This window comes from Vanacampus margaritifer, chromosome 4 (assembly GCF_051991255.1).
Source record: "Vanacampus margaritifer isolate UIUO_Vmar chromosome 4, RoL_Vmar_1.0, whole genome shotgun sequence".
NCBI classification, from domain to species: Eukaryota; Metazoa; Chordata; class Actinopteri; order Syngnathiformes; family Syngnathidae; genus Vanacampus; species Vanacampus margaritifer.
In genome coordinates this window covers 15084535-15104493 of record NC_135435.1, presented here as the reverse complement: position 1 = coordinate 15104493, position 19959 = coordinate 15084535, and the positions used below count along the sequence as shown (strand labels likewise).

The 19959-nt window shown below is 40.1% G+C and overlaps 2 protein-coding genes across 7 annotated transcripts in view; both read left to right on the top strand.

The window, feature by feature from the left end:
- Nucleotides 1–14758, top strand: part of tead1b (TEA domain family member 1b) — a 46443-nt gene extending 31685 nt beyond the window's left edge. The window contains exons 5-15 of one of the 6 annotated variants that reach the window (XM_077563326.1): nucleotides 43–105; nucleotides 196–258; nucleotides 4167–4178; nucleotides 4968–5099; nucleotides 5383–5429; nucleotides 5993–6054; nucleotides 6798–6922; nucleotides 7395–7568; nucleotides 9480–9620; nucleotides 9702–9854; nucleotides 11390–14758. In XM_077563326.1, the coding sequence (XP_077419452.1) occupies nucleotides 43–105; nucleotides 196–258; nucleotides 4167–4178; nucleotides 4968–5099; nucleotides 5383–5429; nucleotides 5993–6054; nucleotides 6798–6922; nucleotides 7395–7568; nucleotides 9480–9620; nucleotides 9702–9854; nucleotides 11390–11503 (1086 nt within the window). In that variant the 3' untranslated portion in view covers nucleotides 11504–14758. Of the gene's footprint in view, nucleotides 1–42; nucleotides 259–4166; nucleotides 4179–4967; nucleotides 5100–5382; nucleotides 5430–5992; nucleotides 6055–6797; nucleotides 6923–7394; nucleotides 7569–9479; nucleotides 9621–9701; nucleotides 9855–11389 lie in introns of all 6 variants that reach the window. The other 5 variants (XM_077563327.1, XM_077563324.1, XM_077563328.1 and 2 more) reach the window with 5 other exon arrangements.
- Nucleotides 14759–15509: 751 nt separating this feature from the next.
- Nucleotides 15510–18765, top strand: rassf10b (Ras association domain family member 10b). Its single transcript, XM_077564018.1, has 2 exons — nucleotides 15510–16238; nucleotides 17029–18765. Exons 1-2 carry the CDS (start codon nucleotides 15555–15557, stop codon nucleotides 17539–17541), a joined length of 1197 nt encoding a protein of 398 aa, XP_077420144.1. The 5' UTR covers nucleotides 15510–15554; the 3' UTR covers nucleotides 17542–18765.
- Nucleotides 18766–19959: the final 1194 nt, after the last annotated feature.

Genomic DNA, 19959 nt, shown 5'->3' with positions numbered 1-19959 from the left:
TTCTCGTTTTGTTTATTTTCCCCTTTTCTCTTTTGAATGGAGGTGTCTAGTCACTTACAGGTCTTAGCAAGAAAGAAAGTTCGAGAAATCCAAGCTGCCATTAAGGTACGTCTGGCTTTGCCCAGTTACAGGGGGCTTTTCATTGCTATGGTTACAGGCTCTTCCTTTGTTTTGCTCCCCTCCCCTACCCCGCAGGTGTCTAGTCACATTCAGGTTCTAGCCAGAAGGAAATCTCGTGAGTTTCATTCCAAGCTAAAGGTATGCGCTTTTCTGCTTTTGGGCTTGTTTGTTGCTGTGCGTCTGAACTAAACTCCCTCACCCCAAGGGGACTCACTAATACCAGATGCTCTCCCCCTAACCCAAATCTTCTGTTGACTTGGTCCTCCTTGCCTCTAACACCCTTTTACCTTGGCAATCCATCTCACATTCATACTCTGTGTTTTTACTTACATCTATTCATTTATTTGTGTTATGAGAGCATTTGTATAGCTGTTATGTCCCCCTGAACATGTTATTTTATTACAATTTACTAGGGGTGTGAGTTGCCTAGTACCTGGTGAATCGTTTCGTATCACGATTCATAGGTCACGATGCGATTCGATACAGATTAATCCCGATACGAATCTATAAATTGATTATTGCGATTTTTTTAAACTCAAATTTAGAAAATACAAATCAGTAAACTTGTACATGTACACTGTAAGATTTATATGAAAATGTATTTATCTGAAAATTCAGGCTTGCAACTGAGCCACTGCATTTAACAAACAGTTTTGAACAGCACTGAAATAAAATATTAAGGCTTAATGTTCCATTAATATAACATTCTTCCATGCTTAATGTGTGAATCCTAACCCTAAGTAAGACATTTTGTTGAATATTCCCATCGATTTAAAAATCGATTCGGCCGCATAGCAAATCGATTCGAGAATTGTGCACTGTAATATCGCGTTATATTGCCGAATATATTTTTTCTAACACCCCTACAATTTGAATTGAATATGTATAATTCTACATAATAATCATCATAATGACTTTCTGTCACATTGACATTAACTTGCTAGCATGTGCTCGTTATAACAATAATACATTTGCACTACCAACACATAAAGGTAACCATCTGAGATGTACAAATACATGTATGCCGTTTACACTGGAAGCAACATCAATGTAGTAAATCAGACCAAACATCATGCTAAAGCCCAAATTGAAACCTGTATTAGAGGAAGGAAACCATTTGATAAGGCCAATGATCAAATATATGACCCAATAAACAGTCACTCAAAAGTCACTATACATGTCCTTTTTTCTGTTTTGTTTCAGTTTTTGTAATGATTTCTGGAATAACAGGATCCCACAAACGCAGAGACACAAAGGGTGTGGATTGACAAATTTTATTGTACACAACGGAATTCTACAACCCAAAGCGCTCGACGAAGCCAGGAGAAAAGCAGTTAACAAAAGTCGTTTGCAAAGTATGCAAGGAAAATAAAGTAACAAAAATACACCCGAGGGGTGTAGAAACGCACAACACGAATAAGAAAAACCAAAATACAAAATGAGCTATACAAAGCGGATAAACTAAAAGTGACGTGGGAAAAACAGCATGTGGATACCAATCACTCAAGCGTGAAGCTGAGGAAACACAAAACTACGAAGCAAAAAAGGCTCAACGCGTGGTTAACAAGCACTCAGGCAATAAGCCGAGGAAACAACAACATAAAACAACGTGTCAAAAGACTCACGTGAGAAACTAGAAACAAGAAACGAAGCTAGATATCGGAATTTGGACCACGAAGTTAGAATAAAGCTTTTAGGCGAGGACGTAGCAAGGTCAATACTCCGACGAGGAGTGTCGGCAGTTCCAGTCCTTATAAAGCGTTGATTTGTGAATGAGAAACAGGTGTGACGCAGGAGGACACGCCCCTCTACTTAATCAGAGGCTGAAAAAAACAAAAACCCAACGCAATGAAAGCACAACCATAACAGTTTTTATTCAAACTGACTCAAGCCATCAACAGTTCCCTGCTTAGGCTTTGCAAATTGTCTCTGACAGCACTTCGGTCCAGTGCAGCCTTCCGGATGGAGTTTACCTAGCTTTGCACAAACGCCTGCTCTAAGAGTTCTGTGTATTCATCAGTGGCAATTCTAGCAGCTCCACCATGTCAAATTTTCAAGAACAGATGGGGTTTTTCTTTTTTTTTTTTAGATTTTTGCCATGTGTATATTGCACTGTTGGTGGAGCATTGTGACAGCCATAAAGCTTCTCAATCTAGCGCAGAACTGTCAGGGACAAAACTTCTTGTGGGCAACCATGACTATGGGAATGATGTGCTTACAAAAATGTTAAAAAAAAAAGATGTTACATGCTGATGGCCTGTCTGAATGATACTTGAAACCAAAAAAACAAAAAAAAAGAAAGAAAAGAAGAAGTGTATAGTTAGGTTTACATACATACTGGAGCTTACTTATGACGTAAAGCTGCCAGAATCTTAACTGACTGTATGTTTCACTGTGTTGATGTGGGGAAGCATGCTTGCATTGGCTGTTTGGTGATTGGCTGAGAGTGCCAGCGCTGAGGCACTCGCTCTCTAAAGGGGGCATGGCAGAACGGCGGATGTGTGCATCAATGAATTAATAAAATGACTGCACACCCTTATTTGACTAGCCTAACTTTCTTGTGCTGTCAAGGGCTCAGCTGATCGCATTCAGAGCGCAGAAATGCTGACAAGCAGGCAGTTTAGTGAAATGTCTTTCCTGTCAACCTGTTGATAATACAACAATGCTTTCACTGTACTCTGGCTTGCACTTGCTTTCCTTCCTTTTTTGGGGCGTTACCATCCGATTTTCATTCATTTGTTATAATGTTGAAAAATCACGAGAGTGACGTGAAATTGAACAAACTCATTGTTCAAGAACAAATTAAGTTGACGAAGAATGAAACTGCCATGATGCTTTTCTCCTTCAGGTGTTGTACTTTACATTTTGACTTTCACACTTTGTTGATTCACTCTCAGTATTCCATAGCCAGTAATACGCCTCATTAATCGCTGGTGTGTCTATGTGTAAAGAGCCACAGAGAGTGAGGCAGCCACATGAATGCCTGCTCTTTCAGAGGCACAGGCAGCTCTGTGAGGAAAAACAGACGGCTTTTGTATGAATCTCTGTCTTTTCTCATTTCAAGCAAATTAGACTCCAGTACCAAAGAGATCTACAAGTGTGTGCCCTTCGTTTTTTTTTTGTTTTTTTTTGTAGGCACACACTGCTGTTTCTACTCATGTCTACAGCACCTCAGTAAAATTAGTAATTAGGCTACTGTTGTTTTGGTTTCAAGTAGTGAAAGGTGAGAACAGGACATTCACACATAAACTGTAGCTTCTTGTTTATAATTTAAAAAATATAAATTTTCTTGATGTTGAGTTTTATGCATTACTCTTTAAACATTACCGCTTCTTAGACTACATTACCCAGAATTACATTTACAGTATTCTAGTGCAAGGACTTAGTTGAAAAGCATTTAAAAAATAATGTGTTCTTACTTTTTTCATGGGGAAAGAGATTGGGATTGATGGGACGGGGTTATGCGCTTCTAGTGATGGAAAAGCCCATTAGAAATGATCAATTACTTTTAGAAGTTTTTATGATTCCACACTCATTTGGTAATAATTGTATCATGTAATTCCATACAAAAGAAAACTACAAAGGAGTATTAAGGCTGCTGAAAAGAACAACAACAATTGAAAATTAGGCACATTAATAGAAAATAATAAAGTTTCAATTTTACAGTAAAAAATATGTAAATTGTATGTGTCCACAAAAACACCCAAATACTCCTTTGTGGGAAACATATATTAATTGATGCAAGTAATAATTCTGCTGTGTGTGTATGTTTTTTTTTTTTTAAATTTCAAGACAAAAAAAGGTTATGCTTTACCTTGACTAGTTTTGGCCCAAAGGCGGCAGTCGTCGCCGAAACTAGTCAAGGTAAAGCACAACCTTTTTTTTGTCTTAAAAAAGGAAAAAACACAGGACAATATAGATTTGTAGACCAGATGAATTTAAAGTAATAATTCTGTTTATTATCCACTGGAGTGTTTACAGTAATTTATGTCTTCTCTACTTATTATATTGGATTTTACAATGTAACCCTGTTTGTTTGCGTTTAGGTTACAAGCATGGTAAGTATGGACTTTTCATCTGTGTTTCTTCTTCTGTCTTTTTTTTGTGCTGGGTCCTGCTCCGCCGCTGCTTAGTTTTGTGTCTGTGATTTTGCCGTAGTGAGAGGATTTTCCAATGCATTTGCACTCACCGGCATCGGCTGCCAGCATGCTTACCCTTTAGCATCTCCGTATCTGCGCTTTTGCTCCAGCTCAGACGTGCACGCTCCTGCAATTAAGAATGCTGCATTTACAGCTTTGATTTAAATAACTTTCTGAATTCCCATTTTCATCAAACCAAGTCTAAAGGCACTACTTCAAGCTGTCACTGTGATTTGGTGTTTCAATATGCACATGTATTGTATACGGCATTTTAATTGCATCAAGCCCAACGATCAAAAAGAGATTCTAAGCTGAGAGGAATCTGTGTCCTTCAGTTTTACTCAGCATAACTGTTTACAATGTTTTGAGTTTTTAACATGCAGGTTGTTGAAGCCTTGATAGAAGTGCTGCTGCTACTGGATGTTTATTTATTTATTTTTTGGTCAACAAGCAAACTTTTACTCAAGTACATACCACCACTTGTTATTGTGAATAGGAATGCACGTGTTCACTCCGTAAAAAAAAAAAATGCCATGCTGTTGCATCTTCTTTTAACCTGCTTGTTGTTTGAGGGGTCACTAGTGCTTTCAGTGTGTTTACTGGGTTCTGGTTGTTGCTACCTATGCAACATGCACGATACCTCCCCCCCCACCCCCCCAATCGCCTCTTTCTGTGTGAGCACTAAGCCTTTTGTGTCTGATATTAAAGGACCAGGCCGTGAAGGACAAAGCACTCCAGAGCATGGCCTCTATGTCGTCAGCTCAGATCGTCTCTGCCACGGCTATTCACAACAAACTGGGACTGCCCGGCATCCCGCATCCAGCATTCCCCGGAGCAGGGGTGAGGGCCTCGCACCCAGACACCCCGCTATTGATCAACCCTGTTTAGCTTCACGCAGGGCAGCCATGAGGCCCGCGCCGGGGCCAAATCACATTACACACCAGGCTCTGCACAGCTGCCCCAATCAGATAAGCGCATGATCAGAAAGAGTGCTAGTGGAGATAACTTCTTTCCCAGAACACAGAGCCCTTTTCATCTTGCCACAAAATCGGATGGCAATTGGCTGTTCTTTGTTGTTTGTTGTCTATTAATATCTTATTCATGGTTGTATCTAATTGTTTAGATATGGCAAGGGATGATAGCAACGAGTCAGCCAGGATCCTCACAAGAGTAAGTGTGCTTCTTTGCTCAAATGTGAGGTTTAAGCATATTTGATAATTTTTCATCAAATAAAATTGCCGGTAGCCTTTTTTTAAAGGGAGAAAAAACACAATGTTCACCCAAATAACATGAAACTGTCAAAGGTCATAATAATAACTAGGGATGGGTGACTTGAGTGAGTACTGTGAAAAAGTGAAAAAGTTTCATTGACAGTTACACATATTGTTTGATGACAAGATTGACTCAAAATATTAAGTTAGTCTCCAGTCCAGTTTCTTAAGGTTTTGTGTGTGTGTGTGTGTGTTTTTTTTTTTAAATTATTGTTTTTTTTATATATATATAATTGTTCGGTTGTACCACAAATATAAAACAAAGTCTGATTTTCATTCTATGGTTAATTTTCAGCAGCTTTGTTGTTTGGCCAGTCTCATGTTTTTTTAAGGAAAATTGTGGGTTTTACATTCTTTAGCGCAGTCATACAAACAATTTTGTCCATGTGTGTATATGTCATTAATACATTTAATATAAAAATATGGACATATTTTCATGGGTTTGCTGGCTATTTCTTGCAGCATCAAACCCTTCACCCAGCAAGCCTACCCCATCCAGCCTGCAGTTACAACCGCAATTTCAAGTAAGGATCACTTACACAGCACATTTGAAGGAATATTATGACCACTAAGGTGAAGTACCATATCAAGCACATCCCTTTTTCTATTTTGTACAAAGTGTTTACTAGCGTCGAACCCCACTATTCGCAGAGAATACAGACCGGACCGGCCCAGAAATAGTGAAAACCCTGATATAATTGACACCCATTGAGGACAATAAATACGTAAATAAATTAAAACCCCAAAAATTCTTTTAAAAGTATTTTCCACAATGAACGGGGAAAAATGGGGAAACTTCCCCTAAAAAAAAAAAAGTTAAAAATTCATACTTTTTAAACTGAAAAAAAAAAAAAACAGCGAATAGTTTGGCTGCTCTTGTGACTTATAGGTGCTACTTGTATGTATTAAAAGTAGAGCTCAGACTGGCACCCAAAATCCCCGTTCTCTAATCATGTTGACGGCAGTGAACGAGTTCCGGTTGGATTCAAAACTTCCACTTCTAACTATGTAAACATTCTTCTTTTTTTGATTTAAAATGGCTTACCTTCACTAGAATCTTGTGTCGTATTGTGTCCAAAGATAGAATCCTGGTCGGTTATTGTGCATACAAATTGATTTTATTTTACAGTACATTAAATGTATATATTTTTATATCACCCAAAATTTCCAAATTCTTACCATTATCACTGTCTTTTACTACCACATTAAGTTCTGCATTCTGAAAAGATGAAATCAAGAACCTCTCATTATTCTGTTGTCATTGTAGGCTACGAGCCCACAGCCACTTCTGCTCCGACAGCACCGGCATGGCAGGGTCGTTCTATCGGTACAACCAAACTGCGACTGGTAGAGTTCTCTGCATTCCTGGAGCAACAGAGAGGCCCAGATTCGGTAAGCAGAATGTGAAATAAAGAACATGAAATATCACCATCTCTTCTCTTATTATGTTGTTCATTTCTTTGTCGATACACTGGGACTTTTTCCAAGAAAGTCAGGTGGTAACAGGTGAGAGGAAAGAAATAGGAACAAAATATTTTTCCTTTTTTATTAATCAGCTGTGTGCCAAAACATATCATGCATATCTTACACGCACTTAGTCATGAATATTTTTTCTGCATTTGATACCACATGCAAGCCGTCAAAAGTCTTACACTCTATTTGACTTGTTGCATTTGCCCAAAGGGCAACACATTGGAAAAACTGCTCAAACGGCACCACACAGTCTGCTGTTTTATGGACACAACAAGGAAAGCTTTTTTTTGTCACAATCATTCCCAACAATAAACTGAATCGATCCTAATTGAAAATCTGTTTCTTTCACCACAATTTGTGACTATAGTACATATTTTATTTGTCCTTTCAGTACAACAAGCACCTCTTTGTGCATATCGGACAGACAAATCATTCCTACAGCGACGCCCTGCTGGAGTCTGTGGACATTCGCCAGATTTATGACAAATTTCCTGAAAAGAAAGGAGGGCTGAAGGAGCTGTACGGAAAGGGCCCCCAGAATTCCTTCTTCCTTATAAAATTTTGGGTGAGTGAGATTCCTATAATTCCAGCATTCTAACCCATGTCAAACATGCATGCCATTACACATTTGATCCCAAAACTATTTGATAAACATTTAAATGCCTACAAACGTCTTCAAACATTGCTGTAAAAATGCATCTAAGCACACATACACACTGCCAGTACCTGTACGTAACATGTCAAAAATGATGACGATGATGAATGTGATGATGAAAAATGGCCAGCTCTTCGATGTTTGCTGACCCGAAACCACTCCATCTACGCAGTGAAAACTCAAGCTGGCGGTCGTAGAGCGATGTTCTGCTAAACTGTTGTGATGGATTCCACTTGTTTTGATGCCTTCTTGAGTCCGAGTTTGGCGAAACAACGCGAGCCAAATGCAGCCGCAGTCGCAGCAGACATGGGTGCCACCATCTTCTTTTGCCTCTCCCACAGACTGATTTGTGATTAAATGAGGCATTCAATAGTTGGGAGTGGCGTTAAAGAGCGTAACAAGGCGGAACTTGTACCTTCTGTATTTCACGGTGAAAGTTTAGTTGAGTGAGCAACTACTAGTTTAGTTTAGTTTTTTTGTTTTTTTGGCCGACAGTAACAACAGGTTGCCTCAATTAAAGAGATGCTACTTATGAATACCAAACATACCAGGCGTAGACAGTAGTTTGCCACATAAAAAATATATATATATAATAATAAAACTTTTTGGACCGTGTAACAGAAAAGCCGTAAAAGGCAATTTTTTTAATTTAATTTAATTTGTTATTTTTCATCACAGGAATACAGTTTTCATTTTTCATTTTCATATTGTCATCAAATTTGTATATATTTTATCCTCTTTGATTGCATGTAATTTTCAGTGTTCAATTAAAAAAAAAAAGATCACCAAGAGCTTTAGCTATAGCACATTTTAATGACATCTGCGCAACATCTTTCTTTTCAAAGACAATAATGCTCAGCTTTGTCTTTTCTTTTTTTTAAGAGTTAATAGCTGTGTGCCAATAATAAAGAACCTCAGTGCTTCTTATTGAAATAAAGCAACCGTAAGACACATCTCCAAGTTTAATGCAGGGCCATTCTACACCTACAACTGCAATAATTGATACATTTCATATTTCATTCACGTCGATCAAAACTGTGTAAATAATTCTTTATGTACGGGATCCCTTCAATTGGGGCTTGCATACAGTGTCAGTAGTCTACTTAGACAAGCTTGTGCTCTTATTGTTTACAGAATGCTATATTTGGATGGGCATAGCAGGAGAGCTTTTGATCAAAGCTCTCGCTAATTCAGTCTAATGTCGCCCAACAATGGCGTGACCTGGTTGCGCTGCATAATGGCTCTTTAAACATTGTACGTATTCCCTTCACGATGCAAAATGCTAACTAGCGGCGGCCAACAAAGTAGAGACCATGTACTTGGACCAAGTCCCCTCACATTCCTTTTGAAGTGACCGGCCAATCTAAATTTCAAATGAAAGGCAGAATCTGCACAATAATGAATGTGTAACTGCTCATCTTAATGAAGGAGGAGAATGTTGGAGGCGGACGTCTCTGCTTTTTGTGGCCGTAATTAACAGGATGTGCGGCGTGTAGAGACTGGCGGCCCTCTGGGAACATGGACGGTCTATCTTATAAATCACTCTTTTAATGTTGCTTGACCCTCTTTACTATTTCTACTATGGACATCCTGGGTCTGCTTTCATTTTAATTGTTTACTCGTTATTCTGTCGTCAAAATAATCCGATTTTAATTGGGGTTTTTTTCCAAACAAGTTCACTCGGTTATCATGAAAGTGTAGCAGAACCATTAAACGATGAGGTCTTATCATAAGTTGCCAAACATTTGCACACGTCAGTACGATCAGTCTCTCAAATTGTCTTTCATTTTATCCTTCTTTTTTTCTTCTTGTGCTTCTCAGGCCGACCTTAACTGCAACATCCAGGACGAGAACGGATCTTTCTACGGTGTCACCAGTCAGTATGAAAGCTCAGAGAACATGACCATCACGTGCTCCACTAAAGTCTGCTCCTTCGGCAAGCAGGTGGTCGAGAAAGTCGAGGTGAGAAGCGTCTTTGTTACACTTCAACAGTATCAAATGTGTACTTGCTGATTTTGCTACGTTTTGTTTTTTTCCTTTCAGACTGAATATGCACGGTTTGAGAACGGACGCTTCATCTACAGGATAAGCAGATCTCCCATGTGTGAATACATGATCAACTTCATCCATAAGCTAAAGCACCTGCCTGAGAAATACATGATGAACAGCGTGCTGGAGAATTTTACTATCTTATTGGTAAGAGATAACCCTCATCCCCCTCTTCTTCTTCTTCTTCTTCAGAGCATATACATGAGTTTAGGAATGTCATTGTGATGAATTCCTCTGGTTGGTCATACATTCTTCTCATTCCAAGAGGAATGAGGAGCGTATTTATCTGCAGGTGCCCCCAAATAGCTAACACAGTGCTTCCCAACCTTTCCTGACCAAAGTACATAATTAACATTCGGAAAATCTCCATACTCAGTTGTCATAAAAATTCTAAATAATGAGATCATGTCAATCATGTCTGAATTGACTCACAAATTTACTGACCCAATGTGAAATCTGGATGCGTTCAGTTGAACACAAAGCGATTACTCTGTTGTATGAAATGCAACAGGTTACTAAATTGCGAGATGTGCCATGGGCGCAGCGGCTGTGTGCACCCGAAAGCCCAGAAAGGCGCAATGTGGTCCCAGACACAGCAGACGAGACTTGCAGTGGCATAGAAATGAAGATGTGCCCATTTTCATGCCGAAATAGGGCCCCATTTGTCAAAAAATGTGAATAAGGAATGCCAGTGTGAAATTGAAAATACTAAGAAAGTGATAAGAGCAAATGCCTTTCAGCATTGAAACTTCAAGGAATGGGACTTCTGAGACATCTTTTGTCAACAGATTTGTTTAAAAGACTTATAGACTTTTTCTTCTTCAATTGTGGCTTTTTACCAACAGCACAGTTTTGCACTTTTCTTTTTAAATAACTTTTTTTCTATATTGCTTAACTCTTTCACTCCCAGCCATTTTCACTGAAGCAGCCCCCTTCACTCACGGTTGTTTTACTGGATTTTGACTGATTTCACAAGGCACACAGAATATTATGTTCTATTGCTATAAAAACATAAAATCTACCAAAAGAAAGATTAGAGTCTCTTCTTTCATCAGACAAAAAGTATATTTGTATCTGTTTCTGTTTTGCAGCAATTAGCATTAGAATATAGCTAAGTTTCATCAATATTCACACTGCTGGTGAAAACACTGACAAAAAGAGCTTGTTGCAACATGACCCTGGCTGATCTCTTATACTCTGCTGCCACCTGCTGGCCGTTTTTGCAATAACTACCATTGCTTCAAGCGTTCTCTTCAGTTCAGAAGCTGCATCAAAGCCTTCTGTATGCTCTTGCATAAAAAGATATATATATAAAAAAAACATGTGTATACATTTTTGGGAGGAAGTATTAAAAACGTGTTTACACCTTTTGGGGTTTGAATGAGTTGCTTCACTCACCCCTCTTTGGAATAAAAAAATACTACATTGGTTCATCAGACAATAAAACCTCCCCCAGGCACATGGGAAAATGTGCGCTAAAAAAATTAATGGGGGTCCGCAAATAGCCTTCAGGCTATGCTGGGTTTCACGCGGTCCGTCCTGTTTTGATGTTGAAAATCAGCTGCCTCAAACTGAGACGAGCTGATACTGTGCAGTGCAAAAGTGTCAATAGCGACAGGCAATCGATCCCATTCACACCTTCCGACAATTGTGTGTGTGTATGTGTGTGCGCGTTTTCGCAGGTGGTGACCAACCGGGATACGCAGGAGACGCTGCTTTGTATGGCGTGCGTGTTTGAAGTATCTAACAGCGAGCACGGCGCCCAGCATCATATCTACAGACTGGTAAAAGAATGAAGCAGCCCCTCCCTCTCCTGTTTTCACACACTCTCTGACCTCCAGACAAGTGGCAGTGCCTCTCGCTAAAAGTCACACTGACAACACTTTGCCGTCATTACCTGAAGTCTCTTTTATCACCGTGTTGTTTTTGTGTCATTTGACTGACTTGTGGTACAGGTGTTTTCTTTTCTTTTCTTTTTTTTATTCTTCGTTCCTCTGCAGGATAATCTCCCCGCGAGATCATGTCGACTGGTTCTAACTGTGGCGTTGACGTACACGATTTACTCTTAATTTGGTTCATGGGATTGTGTTCTTGTCTGTAAATATGCTATTGGCCATTTTGTGCCAATGGCCTGATGTGGTCTGTGTAATGTTTTGAGTGTGTTGAGCATACTTGTTAGATGTAAAAGGCGTGCAGCCCTTAGAACGCTCCAAAGAAACAAACCTGACACTAAATATGCTACTCAATTACTTTTCATCAACTAACAGGGAATGATTTTCCCTGAAGCACAACAAGTCACAGCACTCTAAAACCAGACACTACACTCACTTTGCTGCCTTTTCCCATCGACTTAGGAAAACATTCCAAGCTCCTCGGCGTTCCCGTTCCTGTCAGATCAAGATTCAAGCACTACTACACTTAAACTGACTCATCCGAAAGCACTTTGTTTCTTCTGCTCTTGAGTAATCACAAATCATTTTTAGACGCAAGCCGTGTTTACCTTGTGGCTTCTCCCCCGAAACGAGTAGCATTCCCGGCATGATCTGACTGTGTCGTGACATTCCCGTTATCGTGGCCTACGCCGCCCCCAAGCCTTAAACACGCTACAGCTGTGCGATCTCCAAGAGACGCGATGAAAACTGTGATCTGTCTCCTCGGAAGAGAGAGTCTCGATACAGTCTGCCAAAGTGTTCAGAGTACAGTGCCTTAGCGTATTTCGTCCAACTGCATTCTAATTTGAAGCCAGGCTGATTCAGGCAAAATCATCCACCGGTACACGCTTCTATTTTGAGATTCACGGCGTAAAAAAATCCTCAGATGATATTCAAATTGTATTTTTCTCTATAAAAGTCATGTTCTCTAAATGTCCGCTTTTTTTCTATGAAGTCTGGTTGAATTTGCTTTGGTATAAGTGTTCAAAAGAAAAGAAAAGAAAAAAGCATACTGTCTTGCTCCCATATGGTGATGTGCGTGGTAGCAAAAAGTGCCTTTCATTTTCAATTTCCAATTCAAACTGACACAAACATAAAAGACCAAAAATGAGATTGAACCAAGTACCACGTTGCCTTTTTCCTGAAGCAGGGATGGGGAACAGTGTTCCATCTGGCCCGCGTGTCATTCTAAAAACAAATACAGTGCAACCTCACAGAACTTGCCAACAACATTTCCCCCCTAATGCTAAAAAAATATATATATACTCTCAACAAAAACATAAATGCAAAATTTGTATTTTATTTTTTGCTTCCATTCAAAAATTCAAAAAGCTATGACTTTTAACGTACACAAAAGGCTATTTTACTCGTTAACAGATCTGGCTAATCTAATTTCACTAAATTACTAGAATTGGGTCCAATTAATGTATTTAAACCTGCAATTAAAACTGCATGTTTTAGAGCGGCCTTTAATAGTGGGCAAACAAATTGCAATAAACATAATTATATAGTCTGTTACCTTCGCTTGCCACCCCTTTGAGGTGGATGAGTTATTCTGGCAAAGGAGAAGTGCGCACTGAAACAGATTTAGTCACATTTGTGACATATTTGAAAGGAATAGGCCTTTTTGTAAAGAGAAAAAAAAATTGTGAATGCTCATTAAAAAAAATGGGACCGAAAACAAATGTGTTGTTTCACTATAGTTAAAAAAAAACAGACATACATTCTTTATTTTTTAATTTTTTATAAGGAAGTCCCTCAGGGGACTTGAACTTGAAAAGGGTTCCCCATCCGTGTCTTAAAGGATGGTCACTCTAACCAGTGAAAGCTGCTCACTCATCTTTGGAGTTCAGTGCGGATGTTGAGAAGGTAAAAAGTTGTCCAAGAGCTTAAATAATACTGCAGCAAAGCCCGACCGATTCTATCGTCTGAATCTGCTGAAGTTTTGCTGATTAAACGCCAATATAATCATACCTTCTCCTGAAACAGTAAAGAAAATGCATAGCTGACAGAACATTATTCTGTGTGAATTACATCCTTATTCATCTTCTCAATGACACCATACACAATGCCTCGAAATATGCTGATAAGATTGTCTGATTTTTTTCAGGTAAATATAAAAATTCTAAACAAAACAAAAAACAATTTATGTCGAGCTCTACACTGCAGTACACTTGCAGGTTCAAGTGTTTTCAACTAAAAAATGTGTTTTTGAAACTCCCCTCAAACCAGCTTGTTTTTTAACAATAAATATTCAAAAGGTAAATTTAAAGAGTGGACCAGAGCTACATGCGTCTACACTGTTTCTTAAAGATAAAATGCTTTGTGGTGGACGCACATAAACGTTCAATCAGTGTTTTTCCACCACAGTCTTAAGAACACTGTGCTCTTCTATTAGACTTTGTTTAGCCTGTGTGTATCTGTTGATGTATTGATCTGTACCTGTTTTCTTCTTGTACTTGTATACAGTTGTATGGTTGCGTGTTGACATGCCGTGTATTATTGAGATGCTCATTGTTTTACTGCTGGTACAATACATGTTGACGTGTGGTTTCAGCACTACAACGACAGGATCGATGCCTTTGGAGGCGTGAATGTTTGCACCCTTTTGTCCTATAAAACTGACGTTTAAAAACATTTAAAAAAATAAATAAATACATAAACAGCTAACATGTCTGACTCGGGGCTGCAAGGGTATCAGCAGTTTTTTGTTCTGTTTTTGTCAAGGAATAAGGTACTGGTACCATTCTGTTTTTTGGATCGTTTTCAAATTGTGGCTTTAAAGTGATTTGACTTCACATAGATCACGTGTTTATGTTTTGTGTGCACACTTGTTCATGTAAAAAGGTGCTTTGTACAAAAAAGAAGAAAGATATCCTAGCGTTTCTTGGTACAGATGTGTGATAACTTTTCTTATCTACGACAGTAACGTGTTGGAGCAAGCAAAAGAAAAAGAGGCTCTACTATGTTTGTATGTTTTGCATAATTATTATTATTATTATGATGGTCTTGTCTTTGCTGTAACATTATGATGCCTTCTTGATAATACTAGATATTTTGTAGCTTTCTAGATCATTTTTATGTATGCAATATTGCAGCTAAATAAAACTTAAAACTCTTGATTTGGTTCTCATTCTTTTTGAGCGTGGGGAAGTTTTCCTTCTCTGTTGGAATACGTCTTACCAAATCTCAACAGTAGATGTCGCTAAGTGTTTGCACAACTGGCCCGGTTTGCAATTCACCCAAATGGATGTAGTAACATCTTCTAACACCAGAGAGAGACATGTCTCTTGAAATTGCGCGACACTTTAGTCATCCCATGAGTTGAAATGAAATGTGTCGAGCCAAAACCCATTATATTTTATTTTGGTAAAAATCTCATGGCACACCACAAACAGAACAAGTCTTATCTTGTCAAGAATGAATATCACAAAAAGTGAATTTAAAAAGTCGACACACCCAAATGCAATGCTGGCATTTGAATAGGAATGTATAGATTTTTTTTTTTTAAATATTAGCTGTACATTGACCCGAAAGTTTATATTGAGGCTAAAAGACTTCAAAACAGCTGTTTTGAGTTAGTATGGGGGGGGGGGGGGGGGCATTAGCACACACACACACACACAAACACAAATGCTTTGTACAGCTAGCTAATAGCTCGAAATAGTGACGAAATGATGTGCCCAGTAAACTTTCAAGACTTAACAAATCAGGGCTGTGTGCGACGTCATCGGGTCTGTCCCAAATTCCCTGTGTTAATAGGTCTGGTGGCAGTCACGTGATCCCGCTCACTCAAAGTTGTTCCCACTTTGTGCCCCATCAGCAACTAACTCCTTTAATGCTCTATTTCTTTCAATGACGACTGATTGGACCCAAAGCACAGAGCGAGTGTCACGAATTAAAATATAAATAAATAATGGCTTCCGTGGAGGGGAGGATCTCAGTGTGGGTGAGCGCGGAGGAGAAGCTCGTCGTGGGCTTGTCCAAACGCACAACCTGCGCGGATGTGGTCAAAGCGCTCTTGGAGGACGTCAACAACCCGAACCATCACTGCTACTGCATCGTGGAGAAATGGAGGGGCCTCCAGAGGATTCTACCCGACCGGACCAGGATTTGGCGCCTTTGGGTGGCGTGGGGAGAGGAGCGGGACCGGGTCAGGTTCCTGCTGGTGGGCTGCACCGACGCGACCCGGAGCGCAGAGGCGCGCGTGGTGCTGCTCGGCAAGCCCGACCTTGTGTCCAAATGGACTCCGGGCGCTTCCTTGGCGGAGGTCCCGCTGGACAGGCAGCGTCGGATCATCAGGAAAGCTTTCAGAAAGTTGGAGAAGATGCAGAAAAAGTCGCCTTCCTCTCATGGCGCGGAGAAGATGCAAGCTTTGGCGCATCTCGTGGTGTCCCAGGACCACACCATCCGCCAGCAGGCTCTCAAGATGCAGCAGCTGGATGCTGAGATTGAAAGGCGTGAGGCCAAAGTGCATTTGGACCGAAGCCGAACCCACGGCGTCAATTATGTGCAGAACACTTATTTATTAGAGGACGCGGAGGGTTCCAGTCAAGAACTGTGCACTTTGGAAGGCTTTCTTCACCTGTGTGACGTCATGGTAAGGCTTAAATAAATAAAATAAATATCTTTCCGCATTTAAATGAATGGAAATAGCATTAATCTGATCCAGGCTCGTAAAAATGTTTCTAATGTCTGTGTTTTTTGTTTTGTTTTTTTATGAGAAAAAATCACAGTCCATTAAATTTGTATAGCCTATACTTAATTAAAACATAAAATGACATTGATATAATTACATAGAATATAATGAAATTAAACTGTTTTGCTTCAGTTCAGTGGACATTGTGCATCATAATCATACCTGTGAGTAGCCTATTGTTATTGTTTGTGTTCAAATGTCCATTGTGTAAATATAAGTTATAACAATGCGACAGATGCTATTCGTTAGCCCGTTTATGGCGTTTGCCATTATGTGTTGCCAAAAAGCTAGCATTAAGCAAGCTAGCTAGCTAGCTACAGACTTTAAGGGAAACCTATGTGATTGTTTTAAACAGACAAGGTTCAATTGTCTTTGTTTTATGTTAAGTTTTTGTATGTGTGTTAAGTTTTGTATATATAGATGTTTTTTTGTTTTAAAAAGAGGGTCGGGGGGGAGTCAACGTGCAATTCATTGTCTTTTATTTTGCTAACCTACTATTGAACTTCTTTGTGTAGGTAAATTTTTCAATGGCTTGTTTTTTTAAGTGTTGCTAGCATAAACGCTGGTCAGGAATATGCTTCAGGTTTGTTAAAGGTTTTAGAATTTCGACAAGGCTTTCCTTTACTTCCAGGTCATCTTCATTGGAAAGGAAAGGAAATGAACTAAGAAAAAAAAATGTCACTTGTTTCAGTGTCAGGAGGAGTTGCGGAAGCAGGAGGCGCTTGCCGACATGTTGACCATGCAAATAGAGGAAGAGCTCAACCGCCACTGGATGGAGAGGAGGCGAGAGGAGGAGGCGAAGACCTCGGCATCCGTCGTCGCAGAAGGGGACGAGATGTTTTTGAAGGAGCGGCTGAGGAGATTGCTGGATGCGACTTTGTCCGTGGGTTTGCGCCTCCGCTCGGATTTGGAGGCTATTAGGGGCGATTTGGAGCTCAGCCGGCAGATTTGCAGCAGTCGCGAGGAGCAGATGAGGGATTTGCTGGAGAAAATCAACTCTTTGGGTTCGCAGGACGGGGCTGATGAAGCTGAGAGGATGAGGATGATGATGATGAGCAGTTTGGAGAGGAAGAGTGAGTGGGTGGAGCAAGCCAGAGGTTTGTCCAAATGTCACATAGGGAACGATGACGACTCCGACACGGGTTTAAGCTCCCTCCACAGCCAGGAGTCTGACAGCCTCATTGTGTGCCAGTCTTTGGTTTAGAAGTGGACATGCCTGGACCATGTCCAGCCTGAACTTGCTGACTGTAGAATTGGACATGTCTCTATTCTGGAACGGAGACACTTTTCTAGAGCTATACCAGTCTGAAAGACCACATTTTGAACTCATGAACTGGTTCTGTCTGAGCCATGCCTCTTATTCTAGAGCTGGACAGGTCTGGCTCTGTTTTTTTTTTCTTAAGGAGCAGACCAGTCCAGGTCATGTCTGTGACTCTAAAACTACATCACATCTCTGATTCTAGACCTGCACCACCACGCTTTGTATAGTGTCTCTGACTCGGGAATTGGACAGGTCAGGAACATGTGACTGACTCTAAAACTAGACAGTCTGGACCTTGTTTCTTATTCTAGAACGTAACCACCCTGGACCATATGCCTAAGTGACTCTAGAACTGGTCCTGTCTGAAGCATGTTTCATACTCTAGAGCTACAACAGGCAGGACCACATAGTTTACTGAAGAACTGAACCTATCTCAACCATGTCTCTTACTTCTGAACTGGACCAGTCTGGCCCTTGTCACTTGACTTAAGGACCAGATCTGTTTGGATCATGTCTTTGGCTCGAGACCTGGACCACTTTGGACAATGTTTCTGACTCTAGAATTAGACCATAAAGGTCCATGTGTCTGATTCAAGAACTTGATCATCTGGACTTTGTTTCTTACTCTAGAACTGAGCCACCCTGGCCCATGTCCTTGACTTTAGACCTGGACCAGTCTGGACAGTGTGTCAGATTCTGGAACCAACCACCCTGGACCATGTGACTGGACCTGTGTGAACTGAACCGTATCCCCTACTTAAGAACCAGATCCGCTTGGATCATGTCTTTGACCCTAAGACTTGATCTGTACCACTTTGGATAGCGTCTCTGACTCTAGAATTGGACCAGTCAGGAACATGTCAGTGACACTAGAAGCAATTAAGCCACTCTGGACCATGCATCCGACTCCAGCACAATAAACGCCTGAACTACATTTCCTACTCTAGAACTGGACCTGTTTGAACCGTGTTTCAGAGTCTGGAGCTAGATCAAGTATGCACCATATCTCTATTCTAGAACTCTATAAGTGCAGTAGGCCTTTATGGCGTGTCGCTATTTCTTTAACTGACCAAGCCTGTCCCTTGCTTTAGACTCGAGACCTGGACTAGTCTGTTTTTGAATCTCTGAACTACAAGATCGTGACACCCATATGCTTTCTTCTCTGTAAAAAAAATTAATGCAATCATTAAAATGTACTTTTTAAACTAGCTATATACGCTCTTTTCTCTCTCCTTTTTTGCACCTTGGCCACCTTGTCAGTGGACCGACACATTATCGGACTAATAAAAACAAAACGTCTGTGTGAGTTGTGTGAAAAAGACAAGACTCACAAGACACTTAACAAATTGACTTCACTCGTTATCTTAACACATTCATCCAAAAATGACTGCAGTTTGAGTTTCTTAAAGCACCTAAGGCCACGACGGTCAGGGAATCTTACACTTAAGAAGTAGTGGAGGGGGGGGGGGGGCAAAGATGGACAGTGAACTCACATAAAAAATAACTTCTACAACTACAACAAAACATTTAAGTGTGTGTGTGTGTATCACATCATGGGGACCATTTTCTGTTTTTTTACTAGGGGTGGGAATCTTTGAATGTCTCACGATTCGATCCCATTCCGATTTCTGGTTGTGTGATTCGATTCAGAATCGAGTTTCAATTAAGAACGATTTTTGATTCAAAATGATTTGATTGACAATGATTTTTGCTTCAATCTATGGCTGTGCAAGGAATTGCAATGATCTACTCCAGTCTGACTCACTAATGCTAATTAGCGCGCTACTCGCGGCACCTTTATCACTTAAAAGAACGGCTCCACAATGCAAAAAAAACAACTTTTATTGGAATAACTTGATCGTGACTTTTTCCTTCTGCTCTCTAATGTGGCTACAACTTAACAGTGTATTAGACCGCGTGGAACCACAGTGCCCCTCAGTGGCCAAACCGGGTAGAACATGAACAGCGCTCCAAATAAAGGCACACACAGACAAAGGCAAGACGGTATAAAATAATTGAAATAAAATCGATTTTGGGACATTAAAAATCGATTCTGAATCGTACTAAATGAGAATCGCGATTCTTATGAGAGTCAATTTTTTTTTGGCACACCCTTAGTTTTTACTATCATTGTGGGGACCACGTGTCCTTGTGGGGGACATATTGGTGGTCCCCATGAGTCCAAACCTCTTTTTGAGGGTCAAAACTTGGTTTTAGTGTTTAGGTTTGAATTGGCTTATGGTTAAGGTTAGGGTAAGGAATGGGGGGTAGGCAATCATTTTTGATGGTTGGGTTTAGGGGAAGGGGCTAGGAAATGCATTATGTCAATGAGATGTCCCCACTAGACATGTAAACCCAACA